Source organism: Condylura cristata, unplaced genomic scaffold (assembly GCF_000260355.1).
Source record: "Condylura cristata isolate star-nosed mole 26May11 unplaced genomic scaffold, ConCri1.0 scaffold00029, whole genome shotgun sequence".
NCBI classification, from domain to species: domain Eukaryota; kingdom Metazoa; phylum Chordata; class Mammalia; order Eulipotyphla; family Talpidae; genus Condylura; species Condylura cristata.
The window spans coordinates 6,470,180-6,486,930 of record NW_004567130.1 but is presented as its reverse complement, the minus strand read 5'-3'; the positions used below and the strand labels follow the sequence as shown (position 1 = coordinate 6,486,930).

Sequence of the window (16,751 nt, the reverse complement as noted above, 5' to 3'; positions counted from 1 at the left end):
TGCTTCCATGTTTTCCCAATTGTAAATAAAGCAGCAATAAACATGGGGGTGCAGGTATCTTTTTCAATCAGTGTTTTTGCGTCTTTTGGGTAGATACCTAGGAGTGGGATTGCTGGGTCATAGGGAAGCTCCATGTTTAGCAGTTTGAGGAACGGGAGGTCCATTTTTAACAATTTGAGAAGCCTCCACACAGCTCTCCTTGGAGTTGGGCCGATTTGCATTCTTGCATTCCCACCAGCAGCATAGGAGTGTTAAAGGACATTTTTTTAAACATCACACCTAACAAAAGTTACAGTGATTAGTCAGTGATTAGTTACTTTCTCATTATCATCTGGTAGTGTCTATACTGAAATTTTGCCTATCTTAGATGTTGCTTAGCTTATCCTTTCTCCCTCCTTCTCTCACCCCCTTACTAATAAGGCAACAGACGAGGTCCACATACTCCATCTGGTTATTTTCTGTATTGAGTCCGTTTTGCTCCTGTCCTCACCCACCACCCATGCTGTCTGGTCATGTGTGCATAGAATGTTGGGATGCCGGATAGAATGTTCGAGTGCCATCCACAGCTGCTTGCTTCCTCATGCCACTCAGTGTCTCCTACCCTTTGTAGTTTCTTTAAACTAGTAGTAAGAGCTAGGGCTCTGATTAGGTTCAAGTTTAGTTCCTGTAGGGAAGAAAGCTTCATTTTTTCACATGTTACCTGTGCCTGCCTGCCTCCAGTTTATGGCTGGTGAGATTATTGGGCAGTTCTGAGTATTCGCTCATGTGACTGTACCCTGACTGGGATAGTTGGGATTAACCTAGGCTTCTCTTGCCACTCAGCTGAGAATCTGAATAGCGATGAAAGGCTCATACCTCTTACCATGCATGTGCCTGTAATAATCCTATGAAAAATATTGCAGTTCTGTGAAATCATCTGAAGTATTCATTGTGGGTGTTCTTGATGCTTGTCAAAGGGTCAGCAAATTTTTCCTTAAAAGGTCAGAGTGGGGCCCTCCCTGGTGGCTCAGTGGGTTAAAGCACAGCACTAAAAAGCTTAAGCCACTTCCACATGAGTTCGATCCCAGACTGCCCGGGAGGAGATCCACATGGCGTGGCAGACCTTTCTTGATCCGCCCGCTGCTCCCCTCAGCAGTGTACTTCGTCAGTCTGCCTGTTCTGCTCCCCACTCTGTCCCTGGTGAATCCTTTCACCCTCCGCATCTCTGGCCTATACCCCAGTTTCTGAGTTCTGTATGAATAAATAAATAAATAAATCTTTGGAAAAAAAAAAAAAGGTCAGAGTAAATCCTTTGGGTTGTGCGTCATATAACGTATCTATCACATATTCCTTGTTGTGTTGTCTTCATAATCCTTAAAAATATATAAAAACCATTCTGAGCTTATGGACCATGTGAAAACAGAAAGCACACTGGATCTCGCTGCTGGCAACATCTGCCAACCCCCACTCTAAGAAAACACACAGGAGTTTAACAGTGTCAACCTCTGATCTGGAATTTGCTCCTTTTCTATAGACCCTGCTTGACCAACAAGAGCTGCTCTGTGGACAGATTGCTGGAGTTGTCCACTGTATTTCAGACATTTCCTCCTCTCCCCCAACTCTTATTCGTCTGCGGAAACTTAAGTTTGCCATAAAGGTTGATGGAGATTACCTTTGGGTAAGTTTCACAGGCAGTATCAATGCCATCAGGGTCGTTCCATGAGCCAGCTGTCGAGGGGATGAGTATTGTAATGGTTTCCATGCTCTCCACCTTGGGTCTCTGTCAGCCTCCCCCCTCAGCCCCCAGGCACCATGTCCAGTATGGCCCGTGATTCCTGTGTCACTCTGCTGGTGCCTGTCACAGCTGAGTCCCCTTCACAACACTTCTGACATGGTTAGTGTCTCCTACAAAACACTTAGGCAAGCATACAGAAATTCTGTTTACTCTGTGATGCAAATTAAGTTTTTGCCTTCTGTCTTTGCTTTTTTCTATACTTATTCAGTGACCTGGAAACTCTTAGGATAACCACACATATATTTGGTTTCAGAGATTTCTAAACAAAAGATAACATTTCTTTATAGCTATTGGGTTGTCAGAAAAGTCATGATGTATTTTTTCCTGTGTTTTTCAAACAAATGATAACTTTCTGTCATAGCCTCTAAAGTGCTTCTGTACCATGTTTATGTGGTACTTATGTTTTATTTATTTTTTGTGTAGAAGAACTGGGGTGCAGGCCAGAGGTACAAGGGCTGAGAGAATTCACCAGAGACGGTAGAGAACAGAACAGGCAAATCTACTGAAACACACTGCTGAGGGGAGCAGTGGGTGAGACAGGAGAGGTCTGCTGGGCCATGAGGGTCACCTCCCTCGCAGGGGATTGAACTTAGGCCATAGCAGTGATAGTGCTGAGACTTAACCCCAGACCACCTAGGAGGCATGGTACTTATTTTAAATTGATTACTAAGGTAAAGGGATGCTTAATTGGGAGGGCGTTCAGCTTTGTAGGTGTTTCAAACATTATTATCAAAATTTTCTAACATACCTACCAGTTCAAAGAATTTCACAGTGGATAGTCACATAACCTCATACATTCCACAAGGAACATTTTACTGTAGTTGCTTTATCACATATTCGTTGATTTATCCACTTATCCTGATCAGTCCAGTTTTATTTTAATGCTTTTCAAAGTTGTGCACATTATCATAGCCCCCAGCCTATTACTTTGTCATGTGTAATATTAACTAGGGTTCAGTATCAGTTTTTTCTTTTGAGGTAAAGTTGACATCTGATGAAACGCGTGGCTCTCAAGTGTACCATTTAATGCATTTGGACAAATGATGCATAAATCCCCATCACGGTATAGAATACTTGCCTCACTCCAGAAAGCTCCTTTATGACCTTTCCTACCTAATTCTACCGTATTCTCACCCCCATCCCAGGCAACCATTGTTCTGAGTCTTTTTCACCATAGATTAATTCTGCGTGTTCTAGTGCATCATAAGGGTAAAATAATACATTCTTTTCATAACTACATGAACTGTGTTCAGTTTTGGGCAGTTAAGAATAAAACTTCTAGGGCCCTCACTGGTGGCACAAAGGTCTAAGCACAGCACTATGAAGCTGTCACATCTACTGCAGCATGAGTTAGATCCCTGACCAGGAAGATGACCCATATGGCGCGGCAGACCTCTCCTGACTCCCTGCTGCTCCCCTGATTCCCTGCTGCTCCCCTCAGCAGTGCACTTCATCGATCTGCCTGTTCTGCTCCCCGCTCTGTTTCTGGGGAATGTTCTCATCCCTGTACCTTTGGCCAGTACCTCTGTTCTTACATGCGTAAGTAAATTGATCCTTTTTTTTTTTTTTAAAGATTTATTTATTTATGCATACAGAACTGGGGTACAGGCCAGAGATGCAGAGGGTGAGAGGCTTCACCAGAGACAGAGTGGGGAGCAGAACAGGCAGATCGACGAAGCACACCGCTGAGGGGAGCAGCGGGCGGGTCAGGAGAGGTCTGCCACGCCATGTGGTCACCTCCGGGACAGGCGGGAATCGAACTCATGCGGAAGCCGTCCTAGACTCTCAGTGCTGTGCTTTAACCCGCCGCGCCACCAGGGAGGGCCAGTAAATTCATCTTTTAAAAAAAAGAATAAAACTTCTAGGAACATTTCTATCCTGTAAGTTTTTGTTTCTTATGGGTAAATATTTAGGTGTGGAATTACTGGGTCACTATACATGATTTTATGAGAACTTGTGGAGATTTTCCTAAAGCAGCTTGCTGTGTTTGAAAATTCCATTTAATCCATGTGCTTATCAGTGCTGATGTCTTTAATTTTAGCTATAAAGCTGGTTGTGGTGGTATGTCAGCCTATTTCTGGGTTCTCTTTTTATTGATCTATTTGAAGATCCTATACAAATATTACACTGTCTTGAAATCAAGTAGTATGAGCCCTCTGACCTTATTCTTTTCCATCATTTTGATCCTTCCAGTTTCCATTTTAGAATCAGTTTTGCAGTTTCTGAAGAAAAGTGGGTGGATTTATGATTAGCATTGCAGTCACTCTATCATTCTTCTGGGGAAGAAGAAGCTCTTGGCTGTGTGCCAGGCATTGTAAGCTCTTGGATTACATCGGTGGTCAAAAAGAAAATCCTGGTGTCAGTGCAGCTTCCATTGGGAGAGAAGTTTTGTTTTGTTTTCTGTCAGGGTTTGTGGGTTAATGATTCCCTTAGGGAAGATTGCTCGAGGTGGAATTACTGAATCAAAGGATGTGAAGTTTTCTCAGACTCTTTAAAGACATGGCCAGATGACTTTCTAACGGAGCGAGAACAAGGATCCTGCTTCTTTGTAAGATTAGAAAGTGCAACGTGCACGTAGCAAATCGGTGCCTGAAAACTGTGCTCACCCGTTTCTCGTTCCCCAGGCCCTTTGTCCAGCTGGGGATGCGCGATTGCCATGCATGAGACAGCTTGGGTCCTGTCTGGTGTTTGTTGTGAAACCCAAATTAGACACTCAGTGTCCCAGAATAGACCTAACAGTGCCGGGGTCAGAGCAGAGGTAGCATTGGCTCAAGTGACCGTAACGGGCATCAGGGAGGCTAGACTCTGGCTCAGCAGGGATGGGAAAGCCCTGGGCAGACAGAGGAAGCACTCAGGGGCCTTGCAGGCTGGAACCTGAATAGGGCTGAGAAGCACTTGGTCTCTTGGAGGATGTGGGGTGAGGGCAGCGAATCAGTTTGCTGGGACAGTGAAGGGTGGCTGTGGAGCCCCAGATGCCTGGATTTGGGACTCGACTCAGGAAGGAAGATGTCCGTCTTCATGGTTTCCCTCTGCAGGCGCTGGGCTGTGCGGTGGAGCTCCCTGATGTCAGCTGCAAGCAGTTCCTGGCCCAGCTGATTGGGTTCTTTCAGTTTTACAATGGACCTGTTTCTCTGGCTTACAAGGTATGAGGGTTGTGTTGAGTAATGGTGCTGCCAGAATAGCACTTAGTCAGGGTGTGAGATACTTCACACAAACCCATCATGATGAGCAACAACAGTATGGGTTTCCTGGGGCCCTCTCAGAGCTTTGCTCCCAGTGGCATGGGTCACACTCATTCCAGATGCTTCTCCCCATCTGCTCTCCTTGGGTGGCTGGAAAGAGGAGCTGGCTACCCCTCCCCAACAGGCACCCTGTGTCAGTGGTGGGATAGGGGTTCCTTCCTGTGTTTGCAGGACGTTCAAAACGGGCCCTCCCGACCCTGCCTTCCAGTTGGTTTCCTGCGTGAGGAACAATTTTTATGGCACTTGGGATTCTTATCGAAGAGTGTACCTCGGAACAGCACATACTGACCACAGGCTGTGTCTGTTTTAGAGCCGCTCCCAGGAAGAGCTGAGCGCCGAGTGGGACACCTTCATTGAACAAATTCTGAGAAACACCAGTGATCTACACAGGATATTCAATTCCCTGTGGAACTTGGATCGAACTAAGGTAATGCTCTCATCCTCCTCTGGCCTCACATGCAGGGGTGGATGTCTGGATACAGTGTTTCCCTTGCAGCGCTGTCTCTGGAAAAGTGGTTGTGGGTCAGCTCCGGGTCTGTGGTTGCCCAGCCCTGGGATTCCACACAGCTGCTCCCTTGCTAACCGTGAGCTCGGACAAGCCGGGGCACGCTCAGCCTCGCGGCCCTCGTCTGTGAGCCTGTGTCAGAGTGTCACCCCCAGAACTGCCTAAAGGGTGCAGTTAGACACCCTGACCGCTCCAGCGCAGGTCAGCAGGAAAGGGCATTCCTGTGTCTCTGCCCCCGTGTGCGCAAGTCGGCCACCTGCAGGCCCCATTCTCTCTTGATCCGAGTGTTTTATGATTTCATTGTCCTCAACCCCCCAAGTGCCCATCTAACCATTTTCAAAACAAGGGGGCCATGTCTCGGGGAGAGCAGCTGGGCAGGTCTTTGTCCCCATCAGCCATGCTGTCTGCCCTCAGCATTCAGGGGATGGGGGCTGCTGGTGGGCCTGGCCTGGCAGCATGGGCTCTAGTGCTCCGTGGCCTTGAACTTGACAAACATCACACCCTCCTAGGCAGAGGCCCACAAATGGAAGACTGTGCCTGAAGAACGCAGCTCCTGTACCCTGAGCATCTCAGGAGGCGGGCCGCACTCTGTGTCAGCCCCTTCCTGGGGCTGGTCTCACTGCTGGAGTTAATTGCTTCCCCTTCACCCGTGGCAGGGTTGGGGCACCTCTACGGGATGGGCGCGTCTCCCCCACTACTGGTGGAGGGCTTCTTGAAGGGACTGGCACTGCCTTAAGACCACTGAAGAATAAGACCAGCTTCTTCACGTGGCAGCAGCTCCAGAGCCTGGCCCCGTGACACAGGTTCTAACCGCTCAGTTTCTCGTGGTTTCCAGCTGCCCAGCAGGAAATACCAAGAGGCTTTTGGTTCTGCTGGCTGTATTTGGCTAGGTTCAGCATCTTTTCTAGTGTTTTTCGGGACTTCTTTTTCTTTTTTTATTATTTTCCTGTAGAAAAACTGGGATACAGGCCAGAGGTGCAGGGGTGAGAGTATTCACCAGAGACAGAATGGGGAGCCGAACAGGCGGACTGACTGAAATCACTGCTGAGGGGAGCAGTGGGTGAGACAGAAGAGGTCTGCTGCGCCATGGGGTTCAGCTCCCTGGCTGGGGATGGACTCAGGGCATAGCTGTGATAGGGCTGAGACTTAACCCACTTGGCCACCAGGGAGGCCCACTTTTAGGGACTTCTAGATAATTGACTTCGCACCAGGAATGTAAGAGAGGCATAGTTCCCCAAGTAAGAGACCATGGCGTTTCATCGTAGGCTGTGGATTAGCACCATAGGGCCGTCTTGGACCTCAGAACAGTTGTATCACTGTGGAACTTGTTCTTCAGAGGGGCCTGGAGGACAAGATGGGTGGTCACACCTGGCCCCACAATCAGCACCCTGGCTGTCCTCTCCCGGCATCCCCTCCTCGCTGTCTCCTGCAGAGAGCCCCAGCTGCACCCACTGTTCAGCTTCTAGCGAGGCCTCCTGCTTCCGGACCTTGGCCTCTGTGGTGTCAGCAGTCCTGGGCGTAGAGAGGAGGAATAGATCTGAAGTGTTAGTGCCCAGTTCATCATTCTCCTTTTGCAGACTTTGGGGCGTGACCCGTCCATCTGTTCTGCAAAGCCCCCGGCCCTTACACCCCTTGTTCACGTGTGCCCGCTTCTTCCCCTGCACAGGTGGAGCCCCTGTTGCTGCTGAAGGCAGCCCTCATCCTGCAGACCTGCCAGCGTTCGCCTCACATTCTCGCCGGCTGCATCCTCTATAAAGGACTGTGAGTAGTGCCAGGCTCGCCTCGGCCCCTTTCCCCTGGGCAGAGCTGATCACCCTCCTCCAGTTCCTGGGCTGCTTTGGCAAATATCACATACTTTAGATTTGATTTACGGTGTATATCTACCTTTTAGTGAATCCCAGAAATTGGAATTTTTATGTCCAGATAAGTTAGGATCGTGAGGGGCTGTCTCAAGAGACCCCTAGACCTGTCTGGTAGTGCTTGCCATCATAGCTCTTGGGGTCCAAAATGCTATCACCAAGCCCCAAGGTGCTGGCGGCCAGCGCTGTAAGCAGGAGGGTGCAGGAGCCTGCTGTGACTCCCTCCCACTGCCCAGCCCTCCCGTGTGCTGCGGCTCGGCTCTGCACAGCACCCTGATGTGCTCCCCGTCACCCGTCCTCCTGCCTGCCCCTGGCCGAGCCTGCCTCTGGGCTGGCCTCTGAATACTCACCACACCTCTTCAGTGGATGGAGGGCCTCTTAGCGAGCCCGAGAGCCCGCAAGCCCGAGAGCCACTCCATGCCTCTTCCAAGGCCGCACTCCACCTGGAGGGTTTACTCTTTCAACCCAGCAGGCAGGGTCATTGCTGTGTGCCCAGAGCTTTCTGATGACCAGACGAATGTGCACCTGGACCAGCTCTCTGGGCCCTAACAAACAGTCCCCAGGTCTGGCTGCTCTTCAGCCCCATGGTGTGACTGTAGGCTAGTTGTTTAATCTGTCTTCTCTCCTGGGAAGCAGAGACACTGGAGAATGAAAGGAGATGAGGCGGGAAGCAAGGCCACGCGCAGTCCTGTGCTCAATGCTCCTGACGCCTTTCCCGCTTTCATCATGATCACGTAGCTTGTGCTGACTCCAGTTATGTGGCTTCAAAGTGACGTTTTCCCCTTTTTCTGGTTTTGCGTTTCTCCTGCACCAGTATGTCCTCATTGCAAACAGTTGAACCCCAAGAAAAGCAATTCAGACGTTCTCCTCCACTCTCCCTGTCCCTCTGCCCATTTACTATTAGTAGTTTGGAGAACGTCTTTGCACTGTTCTCTGTGGTGTCGGAGTGCCAACCATCCCAGGCTGGGCAGGTTCCTGGTGGACTTGGGCAGACGGAAAGAGAATTTTGGAGTCCTCGATAGAGCCGACAAGCCTTTAATGCTGACACAGGGAACTGGGTCCACAGGCAGAGCGGGCAGGGAGGCTGGGGCGGCGACAGCCCCCACGATCTCTGCGAGCTCCCTCTGGCTGCTGTCCTCCAGCTCGCTCATTCTCGCTTCCACTATCTCCTGGCCCGGGCGTCTGCACTCCCAGGCCACCCGGCCCGTGATCGCCGGCTTCTCTGCCCAGGTGTTCTCTGCCTGTGTGTCTGCTGCTCGTGCTTCAGGTTCTTTGTAGAATAACATGAGGTCACGTGTGAACAGTGAAACCTGAGAGGAAAACAAAGTGCAGGTGGCGGTGCAGAGGCTGGCTGGGGAGGCCACGGGCCTGAGCCCCTCCGCGTTCCTTACAGGTGTTTTCACATACCCGAATACACAGATTGGTGGTACTTGCTGCTGTGTGGGGGGGCGTCATCTCGGCTTCACGTGTACAGCAGAGCTTTGTAGCCCCGTTGGTCACAGATGACCATATTCCTGCAACAGCTGCACAGTCTTCGGTGTTTTGGCTGTGCCATGATTAACTCACTCTCTTTTGATGGACATGTAAACTGTTTACCCATTTTTAAATGATTTTACCATTTTCTCTACAATAATAGTCTTACACATGCTTCTTGGTAAAAGCCAAGAAGTCAGAGAGCTTGCATATTTTAAATTCTGGTAAGAACCACCACAGTGGTACCTAAGGGGTTTGCCAGTTGAAACTCCCACCAGCCTTGTCTTAGAGACCCCCTCCAGGGGTGTCAGGAACCTCTTCACTTCAGAGTCAGTGTGTGAACCTCATGCTCCTTCCTGTGTTTGACCCCCTAGGATTGTTAGCACGCAGCTTCCTCCCTCCCTCACTGCCAAAGTCCTGCTTCGAGGAGCTGCGCCTCGGGGCCAGGTATGGTAAAGCCTGTGGCTGGGGTGCTCCCTCTAAAGCAGCAGCCAGGCACCGGGTGGGGAGGCCGGGCCTCCGTGCTGGGTGGAGGGACGGGTGGGGCTGGGAGCCTTTCCAGGACGCAGGCCCACCGGGGGTGTTGCTCCAGAGTGAAGCCACTGACAAGGTTGAAAGAAATGCTTTCTTCGTGTGGGAGGCTTGAACAGTGGGTTTCTCCGATCCAGAGGAGAGCTGGCAATTTGATGTTCCCAGGATGGGCTCCGTGTCAGCGAGATGCTGGGTCTTAGAGCCCGTAAAGGGTGATATAGGAAAACAAATGCTTAAATGCTTGCATCTTGCATTTGTTTCTGTGATTGGAAAAGGCCAGACGTGCTTGCTGAGAAGGACGCTGCCTGCAGGTGCGCTGCGTAGCAATAAGGGCCTGGCACGCCACCCTGGGTTTGCTCTTAACACAGGAAGATGTGCTGTACGTGTATCACACGGCAGCTTGTTGCTTCGAAGTGAGCAGAGGTTTAAAGCATGTTGAGCTCCGTTCAGGCACCTTCCCGCACGGGTGATAATGGGCACATTGAAGCTGGCCCTCCCCCACCGGATCACACACCTTCAGGAATGCCAGCCTAAGAAAATTAACTCCTGAGGGATTCTGCTCAGAACTTTGGCACAACAGAATTTATAACATGAGAAACAACAGCAAACTTAAACATTTCCGGTGGGCAGAGGCAGGCAGGGGCCACCTGTTTTCCAGTTGCACTGGACCCTTGGGAGCTGGGGCAACAGGGTGGGTCATGGCACGCGAGGCTGGCGGCTCCGCTGGAAGTCCTTACTACCACAGCCTTTTTAGAAAAGTTCGCCAGCAGCTGATCTAGAGCAGGCAAATTCAGTGACGCTGTGCTTCATAAAATCTTAGTCAGCCACGTAAAATGGCCAAAGGGGTTTTAATGACAACAATTGCATATTACTGTGCTAAGTAGAAAAATAACATTTTAAATAATGTGGCTTGAAGTTTCAAAAAAAATGCATACACTAAAAGGAGAGCATGCCTAATATTAACAGTATTAGCATGGGTGAAGGAGTTGTGTGGAAGGGATTGTTGCCTAGGGTAAATGTGAGAAGAAGGAACGCCACCTCATCTCTTAGTGAAGGTCATTTTGACTAGGAGACCAGTTCTATTTGTGTTTTGTTTTGTTTGGGTGGGTCCTTTTGAAACCTTTAGGTTGAGGTGGTCGGGAAGCTCTTTTGAGAAAATTCTCAGATTTCTCACCTTGATGGGAATAAAAATAAGCTAGCGAGATCAAGTATAGCCTTTCTGTCGGGGGTCACGGGGCCTTCGCCTTCCTGGTAGAATGGGCCGAGTGTGAGCACTGTGCCAGGGCTGTGACAGGTGTAGCTATCCTGCCTGCGGACGGGCTGCACTCTAGAAGGTATAAAAGGTGAGTTCTCCAAAGGTGTAAAAGAGAACATGAATCTCGCTTTTTATGCCCAAAGGCAAAGCTGAGCACCCAGCTCTTGAAGCCCGGTGTGATTGGGTGGCAGCTGCCCTGCAGTCTGTGAGGCCCTGGTGTTTTTAGACCCCAGCCCTGGCGGTGAGCAGGTAGCTTGGGGGGGCTTCTGCTCCATCTGCTTTGCTGTTGGCATGTGGTTAGGACAAGCTTTCTGGGCCTCGCCAAGTTTTATGAGCAGATGGCACAGTGTATTCCTGATGGTTAGGTCAGGCAGTGAATGTGGCGCCTGGCACCAACGTCTGCGTGTGTTTATTTTCAGAGGATGCCTACAGGAGGGGATGCCCTGTGGGAAAGTGGTGAGTATGATGATGCGGGACATAGTTGCCTTCGAGAATTTCATTTGGAGCGCTGTCTTTTCCCCATGCAAGTCCTGGGAAAGGCTCAATGTTTGGTTTCATCTACTCATGAGACGAGGGAAATAGAACAGAGAAAAAAGTTACCCATCAAAGCCCTAATAGGAAGGCTCAGGTTTTTGGCCCGACTTTCAATTTCATATCCTCCTAAACTCACTGTTAGGAGACTGCTGACACAAGTTCGGGGATCACCATGAGGAAGAAGGTAAGGTAGATGAGGTGTTCCCAAGTTTCTGGGGGTCACCGTGAGGAAGGGGCTAAGATCCATGGGGTGTCCCCAAGAGGGTCATTTTGTTTGATTTTGGAGGATCAGTTACTGGGCCTCTTCTGTCATTTGGAAGTGTTTTATTCCCAGCTGCGTCTTCCAAGCTTCCTTTCACTGAACGTCACCCTTCCCCGTAACTGGGAGTTAAGTCCCCACGTTGGTGCTCTCCTTGCCAGTCACAGAAATTGGAGCTGCAGTTCGGAGGCTTTTGTTCTGGACTGAGGAGCATACCCCAGCTACTCTTGGGGCTGGACGTGGGTTTCAGGCATCTTGTCCCTGGGAGCAGCTCCTGTTCCCCCTGACCCCCTCAAGTCTTCTCAGGCACTCAGGAAAGCCCTGTCCATGTTGTTTTGCAATTCTAGGAGTGGATCTCCCCCCAAATGTCCAGATCATGCCTGTCTTCCTGACCCAAGAGGAAGCTGTCAGTCTGCACGAGTTCCCCAGTGAGCACGTGTCTAGGTAAGAGAGCTCGTCGTACACCGTGGCTTATCCACACCGGCTCCTGGTCCCTCCCACCCCTAGGAATCCCATCCCCTGTGTTCTCTACCTTCGGGAGGGCATCTGGAACTTCAGCAGCAGAGAAGGGGCAGCTGGCATAGTGAGGTGGGCGGGGCTTCTTGCTTTTCAGACATGTGACCTGGGACAAGTCCAGTCCCTGCCTAAGCCTCAACTTTTGGATCTGTGATGTGGACCCAGTAATTCCTGCTTTCTGGGCTTATTGTGACAATTGGCAGTAATGTGTAACACCCAGGAGACCTCCAAATGTGGGTGACCCTTATTCAGTGGGCCCTGCCATGCCCAGGTGCTGATCCAGGCATCGCTGATCCAGGCAGCCCCGAGGGCCACATCGTTTTATTCTTGCTCCTTTGTTTTGACCATGATGGCCTCTTAGGTTCTGTGGTCTCAGGCAGTTACTTTTCTCCAAACCTGTGCTTTTTAGGGAAGTGGAGCTTTAGTCCCCTACCAGGGCACTTGCCCACTCAGTGCTGGGCCTCTTCCTCACATCTGTCTTGTTTGCCAGCTCTCCTGCACCTCCCGCCGGACTCCAGGAGAGCTCAGCCCCTCCCCCTCCAGAGGGGTACGGCCCATCTGCCCTGGGAGGAAAAAGCACCAAGCATTTGGAGTCCATGGCCTGGTCATTGGCAACAACCCCGGAGCCCACATGCCCAGATGTCGCCTTGCCTAATGGCAAGGGGGAGAATGGACATTTGTCTGATGGTGACCTGGAGCGCATCCAGCCTGCTGAAGGTCTCAGCAGCGCCAGGGACAAGGGTCCCCACCTCAGCTGCTCCCAGGTGAAGGAACCTGATGTGTCCCGGGAGAAAGGGGAGGTGGACTTGTCTGAAATCCACATTCCAGGAGCTCAGGAAATGGGAGCATCAGGCTGTTTTGCAGCATGTGCCTCAGATGGCGCAGGTCCTTGCCGTGAGGAATCTTCTGGAGACTTACACAATCTGGAACCCCAGCTGCCTGAGGCCTTGCCTGTGGGTCTCTCTCCCTGTCCTGAGATTCTCTCCCAGAATGGAATCCTAGAAGAGCTCCAGGACAACAGCCAACCCCCTGCTCCCGGAAAAGAGCGCCACCCCAGAAAGACAAGCGGGCCGCTGTCATCGCCTGCCTCAGACTCCAGGCAGGGAGCAGCTGAGCTTCCTGAGGGGGGACAGGGTGTGGAGTGGTGTGCTGATGGGGTTCCTCAGAGCCTCGCAGCCGCAGATCTGGAGTGCAGCCCATCGGTGGCCAGGGTGGACAGCGGGCAGGCTCCAGCCTCCAGAGGGGGGCTCTTGCGGAAGAACCTCTACACTCACCGTGTTAAGGGGCTGATGCTGTCTCTGCTGGCGGAGGAGCCGCTGCCAGGAGATGCGGCAGCCATCGAGGAGGTGGTGAGTGTCGGCTCGTCTTGTGTAGCCCCTCTGAGCCGCCCCTGCTGCGCTTCCCAGCACTGTGTGAGGGCAGGAGGTTGCTCCAGCTGCAGCACTGTGCTGACATGGGCAGCAGGGAGTGCATGGGTGCAGCCTTGTGGCCTGACCTTGTGCCAGGGGGATGAGGGTGTACCTGCCTCTCTGGGTTATTGTGGGGAGCGAGCCAGTGGGAGTCCAGGGTGGAGCACAGGACTGATGCTTCCTCAGGCTTCGCATGCAGGCCTGGCCCTGAGCAGATCTAAGCTGAAGTCCTGCCTCTGGGCTCCCAGGTCCTTGGTTCTGCACACAGACCCTGCCCTCAGACCCTGGGTCCTCGCCTGCAGTGTGGTGATGTGTGACCAGGCGTGCGATGGCCCCGCACACGGCCGTCCTCACCCACTGCTGCGCGTGGCTCCTTGCCTGGGTATCATAGCTGAAGTATGCACTGCGCTGTGCTCTCTGTGGACTCCCTGAATCCCCTTTCTAGAAGGCCTGGAACGTCTGATATGCGAATCAGTTCCAGAAGGCTGCTCTCAAGCCGTCCAGCCCGCTCCACCTCAGGCACAGGTGGACCTCCTCCAGGCCGAGCCCACACTGGAGAGCCAGTTGCTATAGTAACAGCCTTGCTTAAGTTGGCAGGGAGTGTGTAGCAGTAAGAACAGCAGGTTGAAATTGCTGCGGGGTGAGTGGTGTCCTGGGGCTTGCCTTGTTTTTGTTCTTAAATCTATATTATTCTAAGCCGAGCTCATCAACATGCAGAGCTGGCACCTCCTCAGGGAGCCAGTCACCTTGGAGCAGGAGGCGGGAAGCCTGCCTTGCCCACAGCGCCCGGCAACACTCCTCCCCTCCAGCCTGTCTCCTTCCCGCAGACCCCACAGCACGCACTGTGGCTGGTTTGCTATCTGCATCCCGCAGCTGAGTGCGTTTTACCATCTCCTCCACTCCCAGCACAGTGAGTCCTGGTTGCGGTTGTAGAGAAGCTATTTTTGCAGGCCTAGTGTTTGGCTGCAGTAGATACCATATCTCTTTTTGTACCTTCACTTCTAAAAAGAAAAGAAACAATGCAGGCTACTCTCGAGAAGGAAGTCAGTGAAGATGTGTTCTGCACCAACTCCATGCTACACACCTGCCCTCTGCTGTTTCCGCCAGACCTTAGGACAGTTTGGGGTAGGCACGGCAGCTCCCATCGTAACGGGGAAGACACAGCCTCTTTGAGATAGAGCCCCCATGCAAGTGACACACCAGCATTCTTGTCCCCCCACACCAGCCTCTGCTGCCCCCCGATCTGACCTGGGGATGATATAGGTGGGGTGGGGAGGGTGTAGATACCCTGTGCTCTGGCTTTCAGTGTGCAGGCATGTCACTTGGTCTGTCCCGGCACCTCTGTTGTTGGGACAATAGCCTCCTGGCTCACGTGGAAAGTGGAGTTTGGTATTGGGTTTGGTATTGCAGAAAAGACTGCAGCTTAGTGGGAGAGAAAGACTAGTCTTTTCTAAAAAAAAAAAAAAAAAGAAGAGTGGAGGAACTACTTTGATCAGCTTGTTGATCAGACCCAAAGGCTGGCTGTTTCATAATTGGGCGAAATTGTTTATTGCCTTTTTGTCCTGCACTTGCATCCAAAGCGCCTGACCTGATTTCCCTCTGACCACGGCTGCTGTCTAAAAAAGCAAGTCCCCAGCCAAGTGGTGAAGTACAGCTCAGGTGTGAGCACATCTGCCTTTGAAAGGGTGTCCTAATGGCAGCACCCTTTTGTCATTTTGCCATCATCATTCAGTGACACCCCTGCCACCTCTTTGTTCACTGAGGGTGGGTGCTGGGTGTGCAGGAGGGGGCAGTGCAGGAGCAGCCTGGAGAGGGCGGAATTGGTTCAGAGCAAACAGTAGTTTCACACCAGGGGGCAGCACAGAGCCACTGATAGTTTCTGCTCAGAATCCAGGCTCATCGCATTGACCTTCAAATGCAGTGACGACATCAATTATTCATTTCTACAGGAGGACACTGAGCTGAGTGCACACAGTAGATGAGGCTCGAGGTCAGTGCGAGAGTGCTGGCACAAACTACTTTGTGGAAAAGCACCCCTCCCCTGTGAAGCCGGTGCGTCGTTTTCTCTGCCGGCCATGGTGCCACTGGTACTTGAGTCCCTTGCTTCGCTTTGCACTAGAAATCCAGGAATAGCCCTCAGCTTCATGTCTGTCGTGAGCATCATGTGTGTGTGTCTTTCGGGGATCGCAAGCTAGTGAGGGCACGCATGACAGGGCACTTCCTCCTCACACAGCTGCTCACTGCTGCTGTCGGACAGAAATCACTGCAGAGCGTGTGAACGTGGCTGATGTGCTACGTGCCTGTGGTCTGTGGATGTGGAGATGGAACATCATAGAATTGCCGTGGGTTGTAGTTTTCATCATTTAATTTTTTTAGCCACAGAAATATCAAAACCACTCTTAGTTCTCAGACAACAGACTCGATTTTAGCTACAGGCCATGGTTTGTTGATCCTAGTGTAATGAAAGCGCTTGGGCACCTGTTAAAATCACCCATGTGTCATCTGACATGTCTTGTGATTGACAGTGTTTATGCGTAAGTGATTCTCATCTTGAGTACAAGTTGGGCTGATTTTGGAAGCAAAGCTCTGTGTGTACAGCTAAAACTCAGGCTTTGGCATGGCTCATTCTGTGTTCGCATCATTCCTTCTTCTGGGCACTGGCTCGTAATGGGGAGAATGACTGTCACCATGCTCCTGAGGCCTAGAAACTTCCAGGGAGGCTGTGACTTGATGTCAGATGAATGCTCGTGCTGGTGTGGCGTGTGTGTGTGTGCACGCTCTCATGCCCCCCCCAAACCCCCCCCCCACAGGTTCACAGAGGAGGTTGTGTTGAACTCTGGTGAGATCACACCAGACGTCCGAGGAGGAGAGACTGTGCTTGTCTCTCAGTCTAAGCCGCGCAGCTCCTAGCGCTGGGTGTGCGCATTTATCTACACACTTAGTGTTTATTGAGCACTTGCTAGGAGAAAGCACTCTGCTAGGCCTTGGGCACACAGAGCTGATGTGTGACACAAACCTGTGTGTGAAACCTGTTGCTTTTGAGTACCACTTCTGAGATGTTCAGATGTGATCCCCCAAAGCAACAGTGAAGCCATTCACCTCCGAGCATTCTATTTGCACTTCTGGGCCCTTTGTATGCACTTACTTTCTTACAGATTGTTGAGAGATAGCCCCCACACAAGGCTTCTGTGCTCGCTCAAGAGATTCCACCACTTTAATAAAGATACTATTCATTGTCTTGACTTGACTCTGTAACAGTGCCTTCCCTCAGGCCATCACTCATCAGAGTTTATAGAAGATTTTATCTGCTATGTCACTTAGTCCACTCAATTACCCTGTAGTAGTTCCAGTTTGTAGGTAAAGAACAGAAAGCGAGGCACAGAGAAGTCAGTCA

At 51.2% G+C, this 16,751-nt stretch overlaps 1 protein-coding gene across 5 annotated transcripts in view; it reads left to right on the top strand.

The window, feature by feature from the left end:
- The window catches only part of HPS4 (Hermansky-Pudlak syndrome 4), a 27,513-nt gene that overhangs the window by 5,395 nt on the left and 5,367 nt on the right, over nt 1–16,751 (top strand). For 3 of the 5 annotated variants that reach the window (XM_012731148.1, XM_012731147.1, XM_012731150.1), the window contains exons 4-11: nt 1,514–1,657; nt 4,810–4,917; nt 5,327–5,443; nt 7,188–7,282; nt 9,228–9,300; nt 11,059–11,095; nt 11,780–11,876; nt 12,439–13,297. In XM_012731148.1, the coding sequence (XP_012586602.1) occupies nt 1,514–1,657; nt 4,810–4,917; nt 5,327–5,443; nt 7,188–7,282; nt 9,228–9,300; nt 11,059–11,095; nt 11,780–11,876; nt 12,439–13,297 (1,530 nt within the window). Of the gene's footprint in view, nt 1–1,513; nt 1,658–4,809; nt 4,918–5,326; nt 5,444–7,187; nt 7,283–9,227; nt 9,301–11,058; nt 11,096–11,779; nt 11,877–12,438; nt 13,298–15,306; nt 15,487–16,751 lie in introns of those variants that run through there. The other 2 variants (XM_012731152.1, XM_012731151.1) reach the window with 2 other exon arrangements.